Genomic DNA, 25,069 nt, shown 5'->3' with positions numbered 1-25,069 from the left:
TGATGCAGTGTTTACATGTAACTTGTAAAGTGACTTAAATCAAAGAACAGGCTACGTCTGTAGGCCAGAACATGTATGTTAGCCGCATTTTATAATTTACTCGAAGAGCGGTTGTTATTTGGGGACTTTAGCAGTATGTAGCTGGAGGAGAGTTTTATGTCCTCTCTAGGATAAATTTCTATGATAGTATCCATAAGATGTTGATTTTATAGTTGTCTAATTACGTATTGGTATATTGCAGGTCATTCAGCAGGCCTTGCATCGTCCCCCTAGCTCGGCTGCTCAGTACCTTCAGCAGATGTATGCAGCCCAACAGCAGCATCTGATGCTGCAGACTGCTGCTTTGCAACAGCAGCACTTAAGTAGCACCCAGTTTCAGAGTCTGGCAGCTGTTCCACAGGTGAGAGACTGAAGCACGTTGGAAACTAATGCTCTAGGACTGAAAAATTAAACTGCTACCAAGCCTAAAGCTTAAGTGCCTGTGATACTTAACATCTCACAGTTAAGTGCAGTATTTTAATGACTTGATTCTTTTAAATGATCTCTGTTATACACTGCCAACACACTTGAGCATTTTGTGTATTTTCATAAAAGTCTCTTGCACCATACAAATAATTGCATAAGCAGTAAAAAATCTCAGTGATAACAGAAAAAAATCCAGATGCCTCCACTCTTCAGCCTTCCTTCTTTCTAAAAGTTTATGCTGAGGGAATGAACATAACACCTACCTCAGAAGAGATAAATACAATAATGTTTTATATCTAATTTTGATAATTCATTGTGTTTTACTATGATGTGAGGTTACATTGTAAGTAACAGCAAATCTCAGTTATAACCTTAACACTGGAAAAGAAAGAAGTTTAAAAAAAGAGCACTTTATTCTCATTTGCAAAGGCTGTATCACTAATGCATATGTTAGGCCTCTTCAGTGCTTACTGAAGTCAAGGTAAAATTTTCTGTTGACCTCAAAGGACACTGGATTGGGACCAATGTTCTGGAGAGAGAGGTAAGTACTATCATTTAACATGTAGAGAAACTGAGTTAAAGATTTCAAGGCTATAAACTGTTGTCAGAGATTGGATTAAGGCTGGAGAGTTCTTAGCTCCCACTTCTGTGGCTTTTCTGCTGGCTGATGTGGATGTGTTGGCTTATGAATGTTTCCTCCACCCCCTTCACCCCAACTCATGTATTTAAAAAAAAAAAAGAGATGTGTGTACAAATATGTACACATTTACATTGGAAAGCAAATCATAGGCCTGAAATAATTCTGAATGATTTAAAAGGCTAATAATGAGCTGGCTGTTGTCTGAGAGAGAATTGTGTAATTATACGAGGAAAGGCTGGAAGAACTAGGGTTATTAGTCTGGAGACTGAGACTTGAAGGTGGGGGGGCTTTGATAACAGTCTGCAAATATCTGAAGTGTGATTGGAGATGGACTTTTCCCTGTGGCTATAGGGCATGGGACTAGGAGCAATGGCTTCAAACTTGCAGAAATTTAGGTTGGAGTTAGGATGAACTTTCTGACTACAAGGCTTGTTAAGCATTGGAACAGGCTACATAGAGAAGCTGTGGGATCTCCATCCCTGGAAGTTTTCGAGAACAGTTTGGATAGACACTTGATTGGAATGATTTAGTCAGGGATGATTCTGCCTTGAGCTGTGCGCTGTACTAGATGACCTTATGATGTCCCTTCCTGTCCCATTTTCCCATGATCTGGATCTAAATTTGTCAAGACTCAGCAGAAGGTAACGAATGCTGCATGCGTAGTCAGTAAGGAGCCGACTATGTAAGGAAATGGACTGAAATCTGTATTTGGAACTTGATCTTGAAGTTCTTACTCCAGCAGGCCCACATTAAAATTGGGGGATGAGGTGTGACTTCTTGTATGAGGAAAACAGGATTGCATTCTTAATTAGTCTGAAGATTGTATTTCCTTGACATTCATCTACGTTTTAGACTTTTGTCCATGTTGCAGGTAACACAAAACAAAGCAGAACTACCCATAATCAGTAAAGGCAATTATTCTTAAACATGCTTTAGGGGATGGGGTGGGGTATCCAACAATATTAAAAGAAACATGACGTTTCAAAGTATGCGTGATAGAAGTATAAGCATTTAGGAAAATTTTATTTATCTGATCTGTTACTAATTAAACATAATTTGGGGATTTTCTACCAGCGGTATCTCAATAGGACGTTATTGTAGTATTAGAAGATGTATGCTAGCAAAACTATAATAAATACAGTTATGGTAATGTATTGATGTTCTGGTAATTTAGAATTAAAAGGCTGATGTTTTGTCTTGTATGTCGAGGATTTTTTTTTTAGCTTGCCCATAAAAAATGTATCTCCTTGAAACAAAGAAAGCGATTTCTTTCTCTGTCAGGCTTGAAAATATTTTAATCATTTTACAGTGCTAAATGCCAAAACATTAAATATTTAAGCAGTTTTGGATATATATACAGATAGAAAATCAAACATCTTGCCTATAAACCCAGGGGACTAAATTCAATGACCAGAGAGGCTGCCTTCTAGTTTGTTCCTGTATTTAGTAGTTTATGCCGTTACATTATTTTTTCTTTGTCATTTGGTACCAAAAAATGAAATGACAAAACATTTAAGCCTGAAAACATTTTGGGGGATAATTATTCATTTTTGAAGACCGGCTATAGTAAATAATTTTTTAATTATAGTACAAAACAGTTTTAGAAGGATTATAGTCAAAGTTGGATTTGTTTGGGGGTTGTTTTTTTTTTAATAGATTTTCAGTGTGCGTGGTGGACTGTACACCTTGCTTAGTCATTAACAGTGTCCTGGGTTCTACTAATATGTGTTCTTTCTATAGGTCCTGAATCTGTAGGGTTCAGGATGCCTGCAAGTTAGAGATGAGTTTGACACCTTGCAGGTTTAAGTCCAAAGCCTGGTACACACCGCTGAAAGCATTTTTCTGATTCTTCTAGGAAAATATTTTGTAGGTAATTCAGAGAGAGAGTGCATGTTAAACTAGAGGTTGGATTTCTGTTGGTTTATGTAATAATATCCACGTTGTTTAAACAACTTTGATTTCAGTTTAGATGACACATTTGACACATGTTCTTGCTATTTAGGCAAGTCTGTCAGGTGGGAGGCAGTGTACATCCCCCACTGGGAGTGTCACTCAGCAGTCGAGCATGTCACAGACATCGGTATGTATCTGAACAAGGCTCTCTCTCCCATCCTAGCCTTTGATTATAATACAGCGACTTGAAAAGAAGACAATTATTTTAATGTTTAAATAGATTAATCTGATTTAAAATTTCATCACAAGATACTGACAAAATATAAGTTGAGGTAAAAAGACCTGTTAAATCACAGAATCCACTCTTTAAACATGAGTCTGCTAAAGAAAGACATGTCATTGTACATTTAAATTAGTATAACAGTTAAGTTGGGACTTTCAGAGAAACTTATGAGACTTAGGTACCAAATACTCATTGAAAGGTATTGCATGCTTAGTTCTGTTAGACCCCTTTGAAAATCTGAGGCTTATTTTGATAAAATATTAAAGATAATTTTTTAGGGGTGAAGATCTAACATGAAGTTGCAGAACACTTCAGAGGTTTCAGCGGAAATTTTAAAAATGTTGAGTTGGGGACCTCATATGCATTTGTGGGCAGATAAAGAACAGTAGCCTGACATCTCTTTTTTCAGGGCTGCTGAACAAGCTTGTAAGTATGTAATACCTTTGAAGATCAGGTTACATTTTATATAGGTGCCTAAGCATAGGTTTGTGGGTTTACCTTTAAGCACCAAAAATCTGAATATTGTTTTTGGCTCATGCCACATATTGAGTAAGTATTTATTTATGGTAATGTTACATTTATCAGTTTCCACCATAGATAAGAAAATTGGACTCTGAAACAATAATAATTAGCTGCTTTAACATAGATTTTTCAAATATTTGTCTATTGTTTATGTTTAATGAAAATATTAAAGCACTTTGAATTTTGATTCTCTTATTATAGGTTTTAAACACTGATACTTTGAAGTATTACACTTTTTATTTGTATGGTGTACATTATTATGCATAGCAGTGAAGGATTTGTTCAGCACCTATTTGAAAGGATAATATTTACTTGCCGATGAAGTACATATACTTAGTAGGGAGTTAATTAAAATGGTTGAAGACCAGACTGAAACAGACATCATGTAAAATTTCATAGCCACCATTGCTTCACTAAATTGCACATTTTAAAGTAGTAGTACTGAATTAGTGCATTTATGCATTTAAACAGAGAATTTTGAACAAATTGGTCAGTTAACTATCTTATACAGATGCTTAAGTTTGTGTTTGCATTATGATAACTGTACATAGGAATCATCAAGCAATTATACATGGCTGTGTTTTGTAAACCACCAGTAGCAACTTTTATTATAGCAGACTCAAAAGTATAAAGGATTTCAGTTTAAATCCTGTAGGTTTCAGAAAGACAGACTACTAGTGTTTGTGTTGGCACTGTTTTCATCAACTGGAGCTATAGGTATTATAACGTACAGGTATTTGTATGCTAATATTTTTCTAGCTATGATGTTAATGCTGATTATTCTAGCTTCATTGTTCAGTTTATAGGTAGTTTATATTAAATTTATATCAATTGGCAGTATTACTGACAATTATAATAAGCTGTCAGATCTTTCAGTTTTAACATTCTGCTTCCATTTAGTTTAATATAACTTTGTAATTCTTGGGCAAGTGCTATCAAATGGCATAATCAGAATAAAACTATTATTTTTCCCTCTTCAGTTAATAGGCACTGGCATATTATCCCTGGGAAACCAGTCTTTTTACTACTTAGTTTTATTTCTGTTTGAGCCTAGTAAATTAATTGCAGCCTTCTCCAATGTGTTTGTTCTGTAGTTAGAATTTCCCCACATTCATTTTTTTTCCTAGCTCTCAGAAATAAGAATGCCTAATGATCTAATAAGTAATCACAACCCACCATTCATTAAGAATATAATAAGCCAAATGATCATTAATTAAACCTAAGGATTATTATGGGGAGAATATAATTCAGTGTTAGTTCACAGTGGTATTTAATATGTATCAAAGATTTATATTAATGGCTTTATCCTTCTCTGGGGTTTGTTGTACAATCAGTACCACAAGTTGTTCAGAACCTGTACCCTGGTGAATACTGCCTTCAAAGCCAGTTACCATCTTTGATTTTATGGACATGTTGGACTAAAATTTAATTCTTTGTGTTGTCTAGTCACAATTTTGCTAAAATGCTTTTTAAGCTTTTCATTTGAAATTTGGCTTGTCTGAACTTTTCTTTTATTGTTCATATATCACTAAAGAAGCACAAGTTTGTATGTATTTAGGGAAAAAGATCATGTTTACAACCTGATACAAACATGGTGCTCAAACCTGTGAGTGCAACTTGGCTGATCAAACCAGAGATAGCTTTGAATTATCAAATTCAGATAAGTGTAACTAATGGCTTGATGTTCAGTTGAGGGAGGTCGTGTTCCCCAGGCTCTGTCCTGGGTTTGATTTGGTTTAGTGTCCTCATTAATATTTGTATGGTAAATCAACGTGGGATTGAGTGTGTGCTTAGCAAATTTGTGAATGACACCAAGTGTGGTGGAGTTGCAGATACCCTGGTGGGTGGGGCTAGGATCCAGAATGACCTGGATAGGCTGGAAAAATGGTTTGAAATCAGTCAAATGAAATTGAACAAGTACAAATACAACATCCTGCCCTTGGGGGAAGTAATTGCATGCATAAATACAGACTGGGGGACGATTAGCCAAGGAGGACCTGGGGGGTTACAGTGGACCATAAGCTGAATATGAACCCACAGGGTGCTCTTGTGAAAAGGGCCAACAGTATACTGGGTTGTATTAACAGGAGTGTCACTTGCAAATCAAGGGGTGTGATTTTTCTGCTCTAATCAGCACTAGTGAGGCCTTACTTGGAATATTGCATCCAGTTTTGGGCTCCACACTTCAAGAAGAATGTGGACAAATTGAACAGAGTTCAGCAGACAGCAACAGAATGATTAGAGGCCTGGGAAGTAAGATTTGTGGGGAAAGGCTGAAAGAGCTAGTTTATTTAGTCTGGAAAAGAGAAGACTGAGGGGGGATTTGATACGTCTTCAAGTACTTGAAGGGTGATTATAGTTTGGAGATATGCTTTTCTTTATAGCTGTAGGACTAGGAGCACAGAACAAGCTGCAGCTGGGGAACTTCATACTGGAAATTAGGAAGAACTTTCTGACTATGAGGGAAGCACTGAAACAGAGTCATTGTGGAATATCTGTTCCTGGAGCAGTTTAGCCAGACTTTTAACTAGGATGATATAGTCAGAATTAATCCTGCCTTGAGCAGGAAATGCTTTCCTATGTTCTTATGAACCGTGGCAGCACAGAGTTCAGTGCAGGTTTCAAACACTAGTGAAGATCCCAGGAATATGCTTGGGCAGCTAGCCTGTACTGAGCTCTGGTGCTGTGTTCTGTCCTGCCATAGCCATGGGTTCCCAAACTGATTGTTTGAAGCTAGTCCAAACATATCTACATGAGCTCAGCCACACCTTTCGCTTGGATAAAACCAACAGAGTAAGGTGTGAGAGGGAAGAGACAGTGTTATGATGAGGATTATTGATGCCTTGAGCCAGTGATATATTGATATGTTATATGTTTCTTAATTATGTGTATCTTAGCTATTTGTTTAATGCAGAACCAAATATAAAACCTTAAAATTGTTGTGATGAATGACTCTAAATGGTTGGTTGCATTACCCAAGCACTGTTAAATGTAAATTGCCACATAAAGGAAGCATAATATACTGCCATATTAACATTGCTGCTCATAAAAGCAGATACCATATAGTCCTACACTCTATTGCCAGTTGATTTGTGTTGAAAAAATATAGTAGTCATAAATTTTGACTCAAAATATTGTTGAAATCTTTAAAAGTTGGGAGCTCCAACTGCCTTGTGGTTATTTGTCGAGGTTGATTGGCTTTAGATTCCAGGATGAATGGCCATGACCAAAGCAACATTTTTATTTCCTTAGATCAACCTCTCCACCTCTCCTACACCTGCGCAAATAATAAGTCGTTCACAGACCTCCAACACTACTAGCAGCAGTATTACCCAACAGACTATGTTGCTGGGGAGTACCTCCCCTACGCTGAGTGCAAGCCAGGCTCAAATGTATCTCCGAGCTCAGATGGTAAGTGTCGTGAGTAGCAGTGCTCAGATTTGAGTTTTCTTAAGTGAACTTACAAAAAAAACCCCTAAAGATGACACACAAATCGTTTACAGGCTATGTAATTTGGGAATTTGATAGCTAATTTTGTCAATTAAATAGTTTTTAGAACAATTTGGACCACAGAGAAATAAAGGGACTGTTTGACTGGAGAGCAGGAAAATGAAACCTACCTTGAAAACAGGTCAGTGTTAGTCTGGTGCGTATCGTCGTAGGGGAGCAGATCAAACGTTCATAAGGTAGGAACAAAATATCTGTCCTTGCTTAAGGATATGTGAAGAGGCATATTGTATTCCTAGCAGATTGTTCTAATATGCTTCAAACATTAAGAGTTTACAGGCTCTTGATTAAAGCTTTCTCACATTTAACTAAGAGTATGCTTTTAATGGAGTATTGCCTCTAGTGTTTGAGCTTTCATTTGCTCTGAATTCATACAAGACACATTTGATTCTTGCAATTTCCTATTAGTATTTTTTTTTTCTTTCACAGTTTAAAATGAAAATAATTTTCAAATTGTGACTAGTTTTACAGTGAAACAGAATGGCTGTTTTATAAAATCTTAACGATGGTGACTTTAATTTAACGGTGTTTTGCAGTACCAGTGTGGGTCCCTGTCTCTTGCAATGATCTCAGTGTGCTGACTGCTTTATTTGTGCAGAGCCTCATTTGAAGTAACTGAGGCTGTGCATGATATAGATCTGCTCAGGAGTTGTTGCTGTCTTATGCAAGAAAAGAGGGAGTTTCACAGGGACTTAATGATGTATAACTAAATCCAAGTGGTAGATGTGTGGTGTGTTTTGACACCACCTACTCAGTATGGTATATGGCCTTTATATGTATGTATACAGCTACGTCTACACTCTATACCTTTCAGTATGTATCAGTTAGTTGTTGCAAACAGCTGAATTAAAAACTCATCTCCTGTTTTACTGCAACATCCTTTTCTCTTGCCTTAATAAATGCAGTCTTGCACTGTTCATATCCAGTCAGAATGACTCTGCAAGATCATTTTCCTAGTCCTGTTACTTTGACCGTCACCCCTCTCTTTGGTTTTTTCCCCCCCTTTCACATCAAACATAAGCTACTTTTCTTCTCTTTCAAGGCCCTTTAGGATATATCTGTGCTCTGCTTATCTTATTTCTTTCTGTAGGAAAAGTTGAGTTTTACTTCTGACCAACCCGTGATGCCAGCTTGATATGTTTTCAGGCCATTACTTTGTGCTTTCTCCCATGTTGGTGCTCATGTTTGGGGGGGGAAAAAATCCTATAATTATCTGCCAAACTAACTTGTCCTCCTTCAAACTCTGGGTTGTCACAATACATACAAAAAACTTAATAATGGCTAGGTCACGGGAATTCTGTGACTGCTATCCATCATGTTGCTGAGACCGCTGTCCATCATGCTGACCAATTTGTTTCCTTTTATTCGCCTGTCTGTACCCATCTGTTTTTTAGCTCTCTGGATCAGGGACAATCTTATTGTTCTGTGTATATGCAGTGCCTAGCCCTGAAAGTATAGACAGACGTAACAATTGTATTGATATCAAATTATACTGATATAAGCTGTTACAACGGAACAGTTACCACTGCATAAGTCTGTAGCATTATCAGTGAAGCACAGCTGCTGGAACTTTGATCCTGTTTCATTCAGGGTCAAAATTTGAGCAGATTAGCTCATTTGTATCTTTACAGGATCCTGCAGGTGTAATAGTTGCATCAAAACACTGATGTGGGTTCTCATTAAAAGATATATTTGTCCATACCCAGGAGCTCCAAGGTCTGTGATAGTACAATTAATATTTGTATTTCAGTATCTCGTATCTGGATATAAGTTAATAATACAAGTATATTGTATTGGAGTATATAACAATATAAGGCAACAGCAGTTTTTATGTATTTGCTTGTATCTGGATGTTTAAGGGGGAGGCATTTACTGTATCTTGGGAGACTCGCAGGATGTCAGGGAAGAATATGCTGGCTCCAGTGCCAGGTCTCTTTGTTATGGTAACATTTTTTTGTACAGTATCATTAGAGTTTTATTTCAGGTCCTTTCTTGTAGTGTTTTGCCAGATTAACAGGTTTAATGCTGGGCCCTTGTCTTCACTGTGTATTTCTGTGAGACCCTGCTTGCTGAATTAACTGTTTGATGTTGTCACCTGATCAGAACTGTGGTGTGTTAATTCAGAATGGCTACTCTCCCTTCCCACCTTTTGAACACTTTCCTTTGAAAGTTTGTACTTGTTATTTGCAAAAGTAGTTCTTGTGAGGAACATATGGTATCAAATGTAGAGGGCTTTGCAAATGGTCCTATTTCTTTGAATTGAACATGTGAAAATTTATTGGTTGTAGTATCCTTTAAATGTACAACAATTTTTTAAGATTAATTATTGATAGTGTGTATTATTTATCAGAGAGACCCAAATAAACAGCTTTACTTACTCTTTTTTTTTTTCTTTTCACTCAGTTTTTGTTAACTTCAAATTAATGCATGCTTAAGTGTAATATGTGTTTAGTCTCCTAATTAGAAAAGTTTCTCTCTCATAAACTACAAGGTTTTACTTTGTTACTTGGCTTCCTTACGTCTGCATATTGTTTTCTTCATTTTTCTTTTCACTACATTCACAGCTGATTTTTACTCCCGCTACCACTGTGGCTGCTGTCCAGTCTGACATTCCAGTTGTCTCATCATCTTCCTCATCTTCTTGTCAATCTGCAGCAACTCAGGTGAGATTGTCTGGATTTTTTGTGTGTCCATTATGCTGAGCTAGACCTTAAAATGAAGCAGAAGAATCTTTATGCTAATGTTTCTCATGTTTATATTAGAATAATAATTTTGTTGAATTTTTGAATATGCTCTTTTTAATATCATGACTTACTTAACACACTGAATATCTGGTTTCTCAGAAAACGCAAATCCTGGACAAGCTGAGTTTTTTACAACATTAATTTTTTTCTGTAATAAACTACTTAAAACTTCCCCAACTCATCAAAAATTGTTGTTTTCCATTTTTCTGTCTTTTGTGCAGCAGGTGTATTCCTTTGAAGATAATGAGTTGAATGTTTATTTCTCAGATGTTTTACTTTCATGACATATTAAACTTGGTTTTGTAGTATTGTTCAGTATGTTTAGACTTCTTTAGGAAGGAATATGTCTAATGTATTCAGTTTCCAAATATTAGCTCCATATTTTTCCCTATTGTTGTATGTATATGAAAGTACATGGGAAGCTAAATAGTGGCCGTGGTCTTTAGTAGTATCGTTGATTTAAAACCCAAATCAACTTTTATCATCTTGTATTTTAGTTTCTGAACCATCCCCACGTCTGATCAAAGTTGATGGGTTTGAGAGCTGCTTGAAGCTTATTGCAGAGAAGAATATTTTTATAATGAAATGAGTGCACATGCACACGTGTGCAGAAACAACATGAAAAACACTAGGGTTAGAAAATCTAGTATTAAAAAAAAAAAAAAAGTGGCCAAATTAAGGTTACCTGTGTCACCTGAATTTTCATCTTCTTGCATATGTTATGGTATTGTCTTTAATTACTATTCAATTATATAACTAATCTTTTTTTCACAGGACTTCTGCCTTATTCAGTGGACAATACGGGTAGTGTTCACACTAAACATGGAAGGGAATGGGACACATTATCATTGGGTTTTATAGACATTTGTGCTAAGTGTGAATGTTCAAATTCAGGAATCTTGAGAGTCTAGAAGTGAGCGTGCTGTAATTGCACTGACTGCCACTCTTTCCCTCCCTGCCGTTTCCCCCCCACATAACTTGACTATGCTCTGTATCCTTTACCAATTCTTTGTCTCTGACTTTGTCTTATTAGCTTTGACTGCTCAACCGTGTCTTCTCATTATATCCCAAATCAGAGTCTTTACTCGTTAACCTCATTTCCTTCCTTGATTCCCAGTCCCGATCTCTCCAGCCAAAATTTTCCTGTTCCACTTTCCTGTCATTCCTGCTGTCTTCCAGTCTTCAGACTTTTGTCCTGTTCTATCCCTGCTTTTTTCCTTTCGGCCTTCAAATCTGTCTCCATCCTACTGTGTGATGTCTGGGCCTACTAAGAACGTCGTGTATTCTCTCTGCTCTTAGTCATCAGTTTTTTTTTTTATTATTATTTTCAGTGGAGGTGTTTCCTTCGCTGTACAGTACCTCTTAGCCATGATGAGAGAGGCCAGGGATTAATAATACCTACTTTTGATTTCAGTTCAGTGTCTCTTGGGTGGATAAACGCTTGTGGTATTTATTGTTTCAAGATGGGGGGGTGGGGCAGGGGGTGTCAAACTCATCCAGCCCCATAGGCTGCATGAGAGTTGCTGGGCCAGACCAGGAACAACCCCTGTGCAGCACCCATACTTCTTGGTACAGCCCATGCATTGTGTGCCATGTGTATCATGGGTCCTGATGCTTAGGGGCACCTTCTATCCGCTTCCCTTCCATTCCCTCCTATCCTTCTGCAGCAGGGTTTGCCTCTGGGTATCGTAAGGGAGAAACTGCCTGCCACTGCTGCAGTCCTTGGCTGACTCAAAGTAGAGGAAGACTTAGAGCCACTCCTACCCTATTCCAACTGGGGTTATGGTGAAAGACTGAATGTGGTGCCAGGGACAGCTGTGGCAGCAGGTTGGTCCCCCCTTTTCTAGTGCCTGCTCCCTGTTAGGTCTCCGCCTTCCTCTTCCTCCCACCCTCCCCTGCAGCATCCCCTCTGGGCAGGGAGGAGGTGCTGAAAGGCGGGGGAATCTACCCACCAATTCTGTCTTCCCTAGCCTAGCCTGGCACCCTGTCTAACTGCTCCCTTCTGGGTGGGGGAACACAGCAGAACAGACGGAGGTGGGAGCCACTGGCTGTCACGGCTACCAAACATGGCAATATATGCAGCTGCTCCCACTGGCCCCTGGCTGGAGCAAGGCATAAGCATCCTGGTGCTTCCTCTGCCCCTGGTCAGTAAGGAGCAGTAGTGGATCCCATTTCCTCATCCTGCTTCTTGCTTAATTCCCTGGGTATCCTCTGCCAGCCTGAGGCTCCAGCCCCACCTTAGATGCCACAGGGGACTTGGGCATCTGCAGTTGAGGGAAACTAGAGCCACTGGTAGGCAAGCTGCATTTCATGGTGAAAATCTTCCATAAATGAGCAAAGTAAAATGATGTTGCTTTACCTGTCCTAGTCTGCCAACTGGTTCCAGTGCCTCTGCTACTTGGGGGAGTTTTGCCAGATAGTGTCAGCATGAAATAATAGAACTTTGTCACTTCTGCTGCCACTTTTTCTTAACCTGACAAGACTCGTATTATTTTCATGCTGCTACTAGTGCTGTTGATGAAAGCCCAGAGCAGGAACTGGTGCAAATGCAGGATTATTATGAAGGTGGAAGATCTGAAATGTGATTGGGAGGTAGTTAAGGTCATAAAGGCCTCTCTTCTCCCACTCTCAATCTCCTGCAATATTCAGATTCTTGTCATGGAGAAGAAAAAGAAAGCCCAGACACGAGAGGAGATTGGGCATTAAAACTTACCTGATGTGTATTAGTCTGAGGATGATGGGAAAGATGATACCGCAGGACACGTCTGTGGATAATACCTTAGTAAGAAATCTGGTACTTTACCCCTTTCCACCCGTTGGTAGCTGGATTTCTTATGGGCATGGCTACTGGATTCATTCCCTACTGCACCAGTCATGTTTATCTTATTTCAGTATGTTAAACCCTTAGGCAAGGAGGTATTTTTTTAACCTCTGTTGAGGTGCTTAAATAAAAACTTTAAAGCATTGGAGCTGGTATTCTTTTAATTGGTGATATTGCCCGGTTAGTGTGACAGCCTGTGGAATTTAGTGCAGTTCTAAGGAAAATTGGTTGTATTATTTTTGTTATTCCAGCAGGGTGGTAAGATAGCTGGGTTAAAGTAACATGAGAGAGGAGAGGAGATGGCACTTATTCACAGGTTAGTAAGCAACCAGTCCATCAATCCACTGTGAGTTGTGTTTCCCACAGTGGCATCATTCTGTTTGTCAAAGTACCTCATTACTTCCTGGAGAATATCCCCCACACTGCGGCCTTTCTTGGCTGCTTTTTCAGCCAGAAGAGGAAGCTTTTTCAGATCCTCCTCATTTCCATGCATAAATGACAGATTTGGGACATTGAACTGGGAAGCAACAACCCACTGGAGGATGGCCTGAAGCTCTTTGTTTTGTGAGCTGCTGTTGATATTCTGGTTGGTCACTATCACTTGAGAACCTGAGGGTGAACCTGTAAGTGGGTTACCGTTCTGTTTTGGTAGGGAAGTTAAAATGGGCATTGCCTGAGTTTTTGCAGATGAGGCATCACATGCATTGGGTTCCTCTGACGAGTCACCTGTAGCTAAGTCAGTGCCACTTCCTTTGACCACAAAGAGACACAACTTCATTGCAGTTTCCACCAGTTGGTCAATAAATTGCTTGTTGACCTGATCCAGATTGCCAAACTGCTCCATGGCTGAATTAGGCTGATTGGCTACGGCCTGTTTGCCAGGCTCCCATTCGCTGGCAGGGGTATGCTTTAAGCTCTTGTTTGTTTCGCTGGAGCTGTCGTCTTCTGTATTGAACCCAGCTTCGTGCAAGACCTTCTGTATGATGGACAAGAGCACACTTGATATGTCATCCTTTTGGGAGTTGAGCTGCTGTTGGTAATCGTTCCTTGTCCCTGCCGGCCTCGACCCAGAAGCCTCTGCAAGGGACTTGGAACTTTGGCTGTTCCCAGCTTTTTCGAAATGTGCATCGTGGGAGACATACCCAAACGAGGCACCTGATTCGCTACACTCTTTGCCTGTTGTTTTGCTTGTTTGTTGTAATAGGTGCTGTTGTATCAATGTTAAGGAAGTCAAAATGAGGTCTTTTGCTAGGGATTCTGTTGAGTTGCTGGCTGTTTCTGGATTTTTTTCTTGACTCCCCTTTGCGTTATCTGGAGCTGTGCAAGTAGTTTTTGTATACAGCCTTGTGACTCCTTCCTTGAGTGTGTGCTCACTTATTCTCTCAGCACAGGTCTGCATCAGTGGATTACCTTTTTCCTTATTTTTTCCCTCGGTTTGACTTTTCATTGCTGCGAACTGCATGCTTTGAGACTTTGAGTCTGGTGGGAGCCCTGCTTTCAGTATGGTATATGCTAGACTTTGAGTCCTGGACTTCTGTGGCTCTGATAAAAGGACATTATAAAGCCTTCTTACCATAGCTTCCAAAATTTCAGTCGACTTCTGGCTTCCCATGTTGAATAGATTTTTCTTCACTGTGAAAACAAAGCCAGAGTCTGTCATGAGCTCACCTGTAACACTATACAGATTTTTCATTGCTGAGTCTATCAAGTCTGATATAACATCTCTGGTGTGTTTGAGAACTACTTTCTTCAAAACCAGGCAAGCTGGAACGTGCTTGTTGCCCGTTTTTTCAACTTTCATGGTCTGCAAGAATGAGAACACCATGTCTGAAGCAACCTTGTTTGCATAAACCATTAGCCCTTTGCTGACAGAAGTACCGGAATCATCTTGCCTGGAGTTTTTGTTCCGCTGACACAGTTGTGTATTTGAAGATGTGTCTCCTTCATTGCAGCCTTTTTGACTGGACATCTCACCATAGAAAAGTGATGTTTTCTTGTCACCTGGATTATCTTGTTTCTTGGTAGCCTTCTCTTGAGGTGCCTTGGGGACTGGTAGCTTACTGTGGGGGGTTGGTGTAGTTGCCTGAGGGGATTCATTCACCGTCTCTGCAGGATTGTTCCCAGAAGAGTGGGGATTACTGTTTTTCACTTCACCGGGAGAGTTATGAATTGCCTGTTGCAGAGGCTTAGAGGCTGTGTCGTCTATCTTATCTGTAATCTCTTTACGTGCCATTTGAAGAACCAGTGAGCACAGCTTATTTATGTAGCATGAAATATCATCCGGATACCTGCTTCCTTTTTGAGCACCAGCAAATTGCAGAGATGTGTCACTGTCCTGGGCCATTTTCTTAGGCAGTGATGGATTAATGGAAGTGTTGCTATCTGTGTGCTTCTGAGGGTTATCTGATGGGGTCAGTGCATGTTGGAATCCAGCAGCGTATTTCTGAAGGTCGTCGTTAAGCCAGCTTACAACACTAAGTTCATCAGCTGAACCTCGCTTAAAGAGACAAACTGTTCCTTGAGTCTTAGAATGATCGTGATTCAAATTGTCCTTTACTACGATGACCTCCTTTTCCTCCAGATCAATTTCGTTTGAGTGGTCAGAGATGTTGCTGAACTGGCTTGCAGCTTTCTTTGCCTTTGGATCATTGTCTTTCACATTCAAGCTGGAGACATCAACAAAACAGATCACTTTATGGTCCTGGTCCTTCTGTCCTTCTGGGTCGTACAGATCTACTTTACACATGCTTGTCTGGCTGTTTAGCCAGTCAGCTGCCTGAGACATTTTTGCAGCTTGGTGATGGAACTGTACCCAGCGTTTGTATACGAATTTTAGCTGCTGTGGTAACCTAGCCAAGCTTGATCTTTTCTTGCTCAACCTCCCATGCTCTTCTGCTGTGAAATGTGATCTTCAGTTTTGTTAACAGGTGGTTTCTCTAGCAGTGGTGACATCACAAAGACAGGTTTTACCCACACCAATGGTTTGTTTCCAACAGTTGAATAAGAGGCTGCTATAATTTTTTTTTGCCTTTGATACTGTGATTAATCTGTCTTGTGATGTGGGGTAGTCAAGTTCATGGGTGGGATGGGGATGGATGATTTTTTTTTTCTTTGTTTTTAAACACACATTTTCTTATAATCAAGGTAGGAAGCTTGACAAAGATCTTGACAAAGAAACTTGCACAAAAGTGTATTTTAATATAAATATTTATACTTTAACCTAGGATAGATAGGTATAGAATATACTTTACTGTGTATTTTAAGAGTTCACCTTTAACAGGGAGAGTAAGCTATGAAACGCAACCGAACAGGTGGTTCTCAGATTGCTATAGTTTTATATCCTTAAATACAGACATCTGCTAGAGTCCCATCTAGTCCTAAGAAGTATTTTTTGTGTCGCAAAGAATCAGAGTTGTATTAATTTCTCTCCTTGTTATCTTCTCATGTGCTAGGACAAGTGCAGCTAACACAGGGATGGGCAAAATGCGGCGTGTAGGCTGAATGCGGCCCACCAAGCCAGCCTCTCTGCCCCTTGGGGCCCCTAAAAATGTAGAAAATTTGTATTTATCTGCCCCGGCTGCCTGTCATGCTGCCCTCAGTTTATCTAAACTCAGTAAGCAACCTGAAATAATTGCCCACCCCTAAGCTAACAGTTTAGGTACTTAAAGTTGAGTTGGTACTAATGGGAAGGATACTATGGACATAATTTTTGCATGTTTGAATGAAAAGAGTTATGAAAGATTTCAGCAACTTTGGCATGTCCAAACACATTTTATTTTATCCATTTCTAAAATCTTTGTTAAAATCTAAGTTTAGCATGAATTATTAATACTCTGTTCCACTCTTAAAAGTTACTTTTGTAAAAACTGGAATTACTGGAGTCAAAATTCCAATCTCATTTTGGGTGAAATGTACTCAGTTTGCAAGTAGTATTGTGCTTTTTCTCTCCTAATTGCCATTCAGAATGAGCTTGGGCTCTGCTAGTCGCACTGCCAGCATTGTTTCATGTACGCCAGCAGCATCTGTAGAAGTCCCAGCCATACTATCTGATGCTGGAACAACCCCATTATTATGAAGGTTCAGCAGGGACATGGGTGGCCGGGCCTGTAGTAGGCCACTGGGAGCACCTAGGGGATCATCAGAACAGGAGTACAGATCATCGGAGTATCAGGTCAGGATCTGGGTTGGAAGACCTGAGAGTGCAGGGACGAGTTTCAAGAGAGGCGACAGTGGAAATCTGAGAGACAGTTTGATAAGCCAGTTGAGATTAGAAGTTAGGGGTCAGAGAGCCAATGCCGAGTTCCAGGGGAGATCTGAAGTCGGAGTCAGGAAGAGTCAAAGCCAAGTCAGGAGCCAGGAGAACCAGAGAAGGCAGAGAATGTGTGGCCCTGCCAGATCAGATTAAGGCTGTGTCAAGGCATGCCTCAAGAGCTTGGCCCAGCTAGGCCTGACTGACCAGAGGCCTGGACTGTAATCTTCGAATGATGTCCTTTGGAACCTATTTGCCTTTAATGTGTTTGCATAGGTCTCACTGCAGTTTAATAAACCATGATGTTAGTAATGAGCCAGATGGCACAGACTGAGGATGGAAACAACACTTGAACCATTCCAAGAATGTCACTGATTAGAAACCAGTTCAGTTGTCCTGGGCCAGAGTATGTACACTGCTAAGGGTTCTGAGCGGTCACCCTTTAGGTCTTGCAGTGCAATCAAACCACCACTGGGGGTGGTAGTGAGGACCCAGCCCAATTGCAGTTTTCTGCTGCCCCTTCTCAGTAATGTTGAGGACAATAAAGACCCATTCTTGCACTTCTTACTGGAACTGTGTGGTGGTGCCTAGACTACTGCTTCTGCTCCATGGCTGTGGGGTAGCATGGCAGGATTACAAAGGCACATGTTAAATAAGCGCAGTAAGTTGATACAGACTTTCAAATTTCTTTCTCTGACTTTGATGACACTTCTCCCCCTTGTCCAAAACTTTTGGAAAGGCTTGGCATTCTCAACTGGATAACTGAGGCCTGAAAGGGCATAAGTGCCAGTGCAGGGCTTAGAATTAAAAGCCCCTTGCCCCCAGTACATTGCCCATGTTACTTCCTTAGATTATTTTTCTTGAGATAAAAGTATGCATTCAACTGTATCTTTAGAAAGCCTGTTTGTGCTTTTCTCTCTGGTACCTTAGTTAACTGGCTAAAATGAAGCCAGTGGCTCTGATTGTTTCTGAGGCATACATGGAATCAATGTTGAGGTAAAAGCCAGAATGACAAAATTTGGGAGCCCAACTAGGGAGGTACCTACATCGGTATACAAGTCCTAAAATAAAGCAGCGTAATTTTCAGAGAAGCTGAACAGTTCATCTCATAGTGAACTGTGGAAGCTCACCTCCTCAGTACATCAGGTCACTCTTATTTGAATATTAAACTCAAATGAGTCTGGGTGCCTGAATCACGACACCACTTTAGCCATCTGTCTGTCATGGTATTTTCACAGAGGCCTTAGTTATTTTTTGGCAGGGGGCTCATGATAGGATACAGTAGAAGGTGTCTCCTCTGCATTAGGTGAGCAATGCGTGTGTTTCGTGTGGGCTATAATTTCTTTCATTTCTGTGCAGCTTCTGCTTTGTCTAACCATTTACCCATTTCTGAGCACTGCACAGTGAGGGAGCATAAGCTTGAAAGGAAGTGATCCAAAAGCAATGAGAAACAAATATGGACATAGTTAAAGACAGCCATGACAAAGGTAGCTTTTTGCCCCTTAGGAGATGAGAGAAGGAGCTGCTATGTGTTAGAAGAAAAAAGTAATATGTGAGAAATGTGCCATGGGCAACAGCAGGCAAGCCAAGTTGCTAATAAATCCTTGCAGAAGCAATTAGAATAGCAGTAGGGTTTGAGCCCTTGTGTAACAGAGCAGATAGTAGCTCAGTGTCCCGCTCTTGGCTCTGGCATAGAAACCTCTGGACAAGTACAAATACAAAAGCACTGGCCGGATCCCAGTGTTATGTGGAACAGCAGTATGATTGTTGTTTTGGAGGATGTGATTTCACAGTGATTAGTGCAGTTAAGAAGTGAGCAGTTGCTTGTGCCTTATATTAGCATATTATATCTGCAGTGAACTGTTCCCATTGTTACTCTAAAGCAGCTCTACTTTTGCTTGCTCCACTATATTAATTAGCACTGAAACCTTAGCATTACGCTGCTGCTAGATTAGGCTGTTCACTGTCATGGCCAGTGGATTACGAGATAGACCAGCCTTACAAGGGGAAGACCAAAGAGATGTGCCACCTAAATTTTCTAAATCTGTGGAAAGAACGAGAAGCGTTATAGGTAGCCCCATATCCTGGTGAGCCAGAATTAGGACCCACTCCAGAAGCGAGGGAAGGATGGGAGGTGGTAGGACTAGGCACGCAGTTGACTGAACACCAGAGAATCTGAGCAGCACTTCAGTTACGCTTAATGTTATAATAGAATGAATATTGGCTTTAATTTAAATTACAGGGCAAGAGGAAGACTATAACAGTACCAGTGTAAAATACAGTGCTGTCTCCTACTTGCACCCCAAGCAAACATGCTTTCAGTATGCTTGCATACTCAAATTAGAAGTAGAAAAGGAAAAGTACACCCACTGAACATTTTCAGAATAGTATATCCAGTACCCATCAGCAGTGCCTAGTCAAATTTATACTTATCAGGAAGGGGAGAACACACAAACTTACAGGGATAATGAGTTTCCAGGTGAGGGGACCACTTCAAGCAACATACCCTTCAGTTATTTATTCAATTAATCTTGTAAACCAGATGCAAATAATCGGTGACACAGAAACATGCTACGGGTGCTGAAAAACTCTAGCAATACCGTTAGTGTTCACATTTGAACCAGTCCCAAGCAGTCTCAGGAAAAAAAGATGCTCAGAATGTGTGGTAGTAGCCATTTCCAACCAGAATCTTAGTGGGCATTGAAATATACAACTAAGTAGAAATAAAGCCAATTAAACCTGCCATTTTTAAAGACTAGGCACTTTGGAGATGCACAGGATTTATGTCATATTTGTAAGACAGGTAAGGACTCATGCCAGCATTCAAGGGGTGACATTTTGCATCTAGATGGGAAGCTGGGAGAACCGTAACTGGCATCAGAAGTCGTTCTGTGGTCAGCCTCTGAGCAGGACAATTGAGGAGCTCCAATCCAAAAATTGGGATTTATTGACAAGTGTCTCCAGAAAAATAAAGGTGTTATTATGACTGAATCCTGCATGCCTACTATTCCTCGAAGGACTGAAGAAGCCTATAAAACCTGGAAGAAACTATGCCATGAGCATGGTGCCCAAGGGTTGCTGTGCTGCCCCCTAGTGACAACCCCAAACCTGTCAGGCCCTTGCTCCTGCCTCCCATGGTCTCATCCTGCTTCTTGCCCTGCTTGTTCACACGCCATACTTTGCTGAAAGTAATGAGGGGAGGCTTCCCTCAGAAACTGGTGACCGTAGGTGCTTTCTTGCATGCACTCTCTTGCTCTTTTTTTTTCTTTTTCGGTATTCACCACCTGCAGGCCCTCTGTGCCTTAAGGATTAAATGTGTGGCTTCCTCTTGCCTCTACACTGGTCCTTGCCTCACAGGTGTTACCATGTTGCCATTTGATCCCTTGTTGGGAGCTTTGCAACCTTTGCCTGTGAGTTACTTTGGCTATTAACTGATTGTCCAGGTCTACTCTGGCCTGGACTTTCCAGTTTCCCCTGTTTCACTAGTCTCGAGGCCCCTTGACACAGTCTTGCCCTGTTTCAGCCTACCTGGCATATCTGCTCAGGGCAAGGCGTCTCTTCACTCTGCCTCTATCTACAGCATTTGGTTTTCATCCCCACACTCTTACCAGGTCCCCAGCCCTTGCAGGTCCTTCTGCTGGAAGTCCTGTGGCCTCCAGTCCATCCCTTGTAGCCAAATCCTTTCCTCTGGTTATAAAACAGAAACAAATGAGCACAACTAAAAGACATGCATCCCGCATTCGCAGAGCTTGCCTCCCACAAACTATAACTCCTCGGGTTAAACTTGTCTCGCCTCTATAGATGGTCTCTTTTCCCTGGGTGCTGTTTCCCTGTGGGAGCAGTTTTCCTTGCAGTCTCCAGGGCCCAATTGCCCGCTCGGGGACAGTGCTTCTGTGCACCTTTCAGTCACCTGGCTTCCCCTCCAGGCCACGCACCGGAGTCTCTGATCCCTTAATAAAGATTCCATTTGCTTCCTGCTGTTCCCTCCTCTCTAAAGTGACAGGAGCCCTGGCTCCCTGGTACAAGTTCCCCCTGCCTGGACCAGTGGCTTCAACCCCAGTTCCTTCGCAAATATTTCTCACAATTCTCTCCTGCCTGCTGGCTACCAGAGCTCCCGCTTCCTGTGGGCTGGTTTGGCACAGGCTATAAGTATCATTCTCCTCCCTTGTGCCTGAGTAACAGGGTTTGGGTTTGCTGTTACATTTCCACCTGCCTTTTCTTTCTTTGCGAGGGGAGAATGATTGATTTACTGCTCCTTCTACTATGTATCCAGGAGAAAAAAAAATCTGCCTTCAGATTTTGGTTCTTGGAATGATGCTCAACACTGAAACCGAATGCTCCACCAAGCTGGCCCTGTATGCTGGCTCTGGTGTGTCGTCCCAATCCAGGCCACACATCAGCCGTCATCTGAACCCTGGAACCCAATGAGTGAGACACTCCTGAGATAGAGCATTTCCTTTAGTTCTCAAGTGACGTACTGAGGTTCTGTTGCTTTACACAGTCTTACGGCTTTCTGGCAACAGAACATTACCAGCATCCCATTCCTCTAAGCGAGACATTTTTTAGAAAGTTGGGGGCAAGAAGGTATTTGTCTTGCTGTTGTCCAGAAACATTTTCAAAGTGTTTGAATCTACATGAGTCCCATTATTTCCTGTGGTAATTTTTAAGGATTTGGAAAAGAGGAGTCAAAACTTGTATTTGTACCTTTCAGAACCTTGTGGTATACCTTTCATGAAAGAATCTACTATCCTTAGTGTTCTCTTCCCAATGTTTCACAACATTTAAAAGACACTGTCTTTTGTACTTTATTTATTTTAAACTGGAATTACTCCTTTCATGGCAGGAAGGTGTTAAATATTTGGAAGAAAAAGTTTTAAGGGCATTGGAAAAGATGTTTGGGATTGCTATAGAGGAAGGTGGAATTGTGAAATACTCAAGGGAGGAGTGGAATTGAAGTGTGCGTAAATGAAACCCAGCTACCTATAAGTAATGACATCTATTTTCACAATGAAAAATTTGTTTGTACTAGTTCTATGCCACCCCAACATGCGTGTTTCTTCTTATGCTCTGCTTGAGTGTAGGGACCGTTGTCTTCCTGTGTATTTGGAACACAATTTTGGTAGTACAGCAACCTAAGTAACAATAATTAATAAAGACAGTTTGTTATGCATGGCTAGTTTCTTTCCAATATATTGGCAATTAAGCAAATGTTGACAATTTTGAAAAAGGTGGAAGCAAAACTTGTATGCCAGGTTTAATCTAGGTGGCTTTCTATTAAATGATATCCATATTGCATGCTTATACAAAATGAACTCTAGTCCTAAGGAAATGTTTGGTTTTGGCATAGAAAAAAGTCTTTAATAAGGTGGGGAATTTTTACAGGAGATAATCAGGGTAGAAAAACAATATTTAGAAAGTACTGTATCAAGTGAAAAATTTAATTCTGGCCGTGATGGATTATAAACAAAACAATGCAGAATTTTAGAGCATTTCCAGCTTGTGAAATGCTCTGTTGAGTAGTGAGCTATTTTCTGGATCTTCTCATTTCTGTTTGCCTTTCACTTTCCCATATATTTCTAAGTTCTGTTTTTGAGGAGTTTGACAATGTATGATCTGTACTAAAATCATAAACTTGAAATTTGACTTGGCAGGTTAATTGGGAAGTTTACTGTGAATGGATCTGTCCCAGCTCGCACAGGTTCTAGATTTTCATCTGTTCAAATAAGGGACTTATAGTTTCATAGTTTCTAGGGTCGGAAGGGACCTGAGCAGATCATCTAGTCCGACCCCCTGCCATGGCAGGAAACAGTACTGGGGTCAAATGACCCCAGCAAGATGTTCATCTAACCTCCTCTTAAACACCCCCAGGGTAGGAGCCTGCACCACTTCTTTTGGAAGCTGGTTCCAGACCCTAGCCGCCCTGACTGTGAAGTAGCGCCTCCTGATATCTAACCTAAACCTACCCCCTGCCAGCTTGTGACCGTTATTCCTGGTCACTCCTGGTGGTGCTCGGGGGACCAGTGACTCCCCCAATGCCTGCTGATCCCCCCCTGACTAGTTTATAACAGGCCACCAGATCCCCCTCAGCCTTCTCTTTTGGAGGCTGAACAGGTTCAGGTCCCGTAGCCTCTCCTCATAGGGCCTGCCCTGTTGTCCCCTGATCATACGAGTGGCCCTCCTCTGGACCCTCTCCATGCTGTCCACATCCCTCTTGAAGTGCGGCGCCCAGAACTGGACGCAATACTCCAGCTGTGGCCTGACCAGTGTCACATAGAGGGGGAGGATCACCTCTTTGGACCTGCTCGAGATGCATCTGTGGATGCATGCCAAGGTGCGGTTGGCCTTCCTAACTGCCTCTCCACACTGCCGGCCCATGTTCATCTTGGAGTCTGTGATGACCCCCAGATCCCTTTCCGCCTCCGTGCTGACAAGAGGGGAGTTCCCCAGCCTGTAGGTATGGTGTCGGACGTTCCTCCTGAGGTGTGTCACCTTGCACTTGTCTGTGTTGAAACCCATCCTGTTCTCGTCCGCCCACCCTTGTAACCTGTCTAGGTCTGATTGTAGCCTGTTGCATCCTTCCAGTGTGCCCACGTCCATGACTTGGAGCCCTTAAGTTTGAAGATGTTTGCTCCTAGCCTTGCTAATCGGCACTGATGTGAAATGAATACGACTATTGTTAGCTTCGCTATTATTCAGAATACAGCTGTAAAATTGGCAAGCATTGTATTAGTTTCATATAGCTAAGGTTTGAGAGAACTGAGACTGGGTGCTCAGGCACAGGTGGTATTTTTTTTTTTCTTCAGTGGGAAGGAGGTTTTTTAATAAATAGGAAGAAAGGGAAGGAGTATTTTACCTTGTACTTTGGAAGAGCTAATAGGCTCTGAAAGAGAGATGGCACAGCTCCTTTTCTGTCCCATAGAAGGGATGGACTTTCAAAATTATCTGGGCTAAAGGCTGTACCAGGGTGGGACCCAGGTGTTGTACTCTCAACAGGTGTGTTTGCCCCTGTTTTGATATCCCGCCTGCCATGAATTAGTGTTAAATGAAAAAGATATCAGGAGGTGGTACTGACTGTTAGAGGGGGGTTTGTTGAGAAGGGCACAGGTCTTGTTGTCTGGGCACCTTGCGTGGGGCTGCACCTACCCTACATCCGACCCCTTTCTGTGCTCTGCTTGAGGTAGACACCTGGACCTCTAGGCATCACCCTTCATGTAATGGAGGAGAAGGTCTGGCTTTAAAAGAAAAACAGAAGGGTCTGGGACCCAGCCCTGTGACCTTGGCAAGTGTCTACCGCCAGTGATGTCTGTGTTACATCAGCATTACTAAAGAAATATATAAGGGTGTCTGCTGTCTGTTTGCAGGCCGTGTGCTTTAGTCTTGTAGTTTATGTACACCTTTTTTCTGGGTGACTAGGCTCTTTGGAGAATACTCCTCAGTCCCAAGCTTGATTCATAAAGTAGGTCTGTCCCAGACCCACTCCTGGTAGCTGGGGCCGCTGGTACTATAAAGCCCGTGAAACCCTTACTGTTACCTGGTCTCCAGCATCCACCAAACGGCCCATTTCCTACTGTTGGAGCCAGTGCCTGGCTGGTTGTGAGCAAAGTGTCTGGCTTCTGTGGAGGAAAGCAGCAAGGCTTGCCACCTACACCAGCACTCCCATTCCTTGGGGTTGGCACTGCCCTATGATGGAAGTTCCAGGGAGACCGGAGCTACACCGGACCTCTGTCCACCCCCATGTACCCTGCAGCTGTGACCAGGTGATGAGAGCATCTGTGGGGCTCATCGTTGGCTAAAGCTGCAGCCTCCCAGTCTAGGTGGCACTGGGCATGCTGGCCACTTACTCCTGGCCTCAGCGGGACTCAGGCCAGGTAGAGACTGGCTTGCTTCTCCTGGCTCTGCCTGGGGGACAGGGATGACAGAGTGTGCATCTCCTGGCACTTCCTAG

The 25,069-nt window shown here is 41.5% G+C and overlaps 2 protein-coding genes across 10 annotated transcripts in view; one reads left to right on the top strand and one right to left on the bottom strand.

Moving 5' to 3' along the window:
- The window catches only part of PHC3 (polyhomeotic homolog 3), a 124,403-nt gene that overhangs the window by 5,950 nt on the left and 93,384 nt on the right, over positions 1 to 25,069 (top strand). For 4 of the 8 annotated variants that reach the window (XM_090051290.1, XM_090051288.1, XM_090051289.1 and 1 more), the window contains 4 exons: positions 242 to 400; positions 3,108 to 3,185; positions 7,056 to 7,214; positions 9,875 to 9,973. In XM_090051290.1, the coding sequence (XP_089907416.1) occupies positions 242 to 400; positions 3,108 to 3,185; positions 7,056 to 7,214; positions 9,875 to 9,973 (495 nt within the window). The remainder of the gene's footprint in view (positions 1 to 241; positions 401 to 3,107; positions 3,186 to 7,055; positions 7,215 to 9,874; positions 9,974 to 25,069) is intronic. The other 4 variants (XM_090051291.1, XM_090051292.1, XM_090051293.1 and 1 more) reach the window with 4 other exon arrangements.
- Positions 13,186 to 15,660, bottom strand: LOC149863092 (A-kinase anchor protein 4-like). Of its 2 annotated transcripts, XM_090052980.1 has the most exons (2): positions 14,265 to 15,660; positions 13,186 to 14,186 (listed from the first exon to the last, which is right to left on the bottom strand). In XM_090052980.1, exons 1-2 carry the CDS (start codon positions 15,658 to 15,660, stop codon positions 13,186 to 13,188), a joined length of 2,397 nt encoding a protein of 798 aa, XP_089909106.1. The 2 variants fall into 2 exon arrangements, with proteins under 2 accessions (XP_089909106.1, XP_089909105.1); XM_090052979.1 differs by having other exon boundaries at positions 13,186 to 15,660.

Source organism: Crocodylus siamensis, chromosome 6 (assembly GCF_052110815.1).
Source record: "Crocodylus siamensis isolate JL-2025a chromosome 6, ASM5211081v1, whole genome shotgun sequence".
Lineage (NCBI taxonomy): Eukaryota > Metazoa > Chordata > Crocodylia > Crocodylidae > Crocodylus > Crocodylus siamensis.
Note: the sequence above shows the minus strand (reverse complement) of the source record. Positions and strands in the feature narration are given on the sequence as shown.

What these genes read in the sequence shown, in the direction of transcription:
- LOC149863092 (XM_090052979.1), bottom strand. Translation starts at nt 15,660, where the DNA reads ATGTCTCAGGCAGCTGACTGGCTAAACAGCCAGACAAGCATGTGTAAA.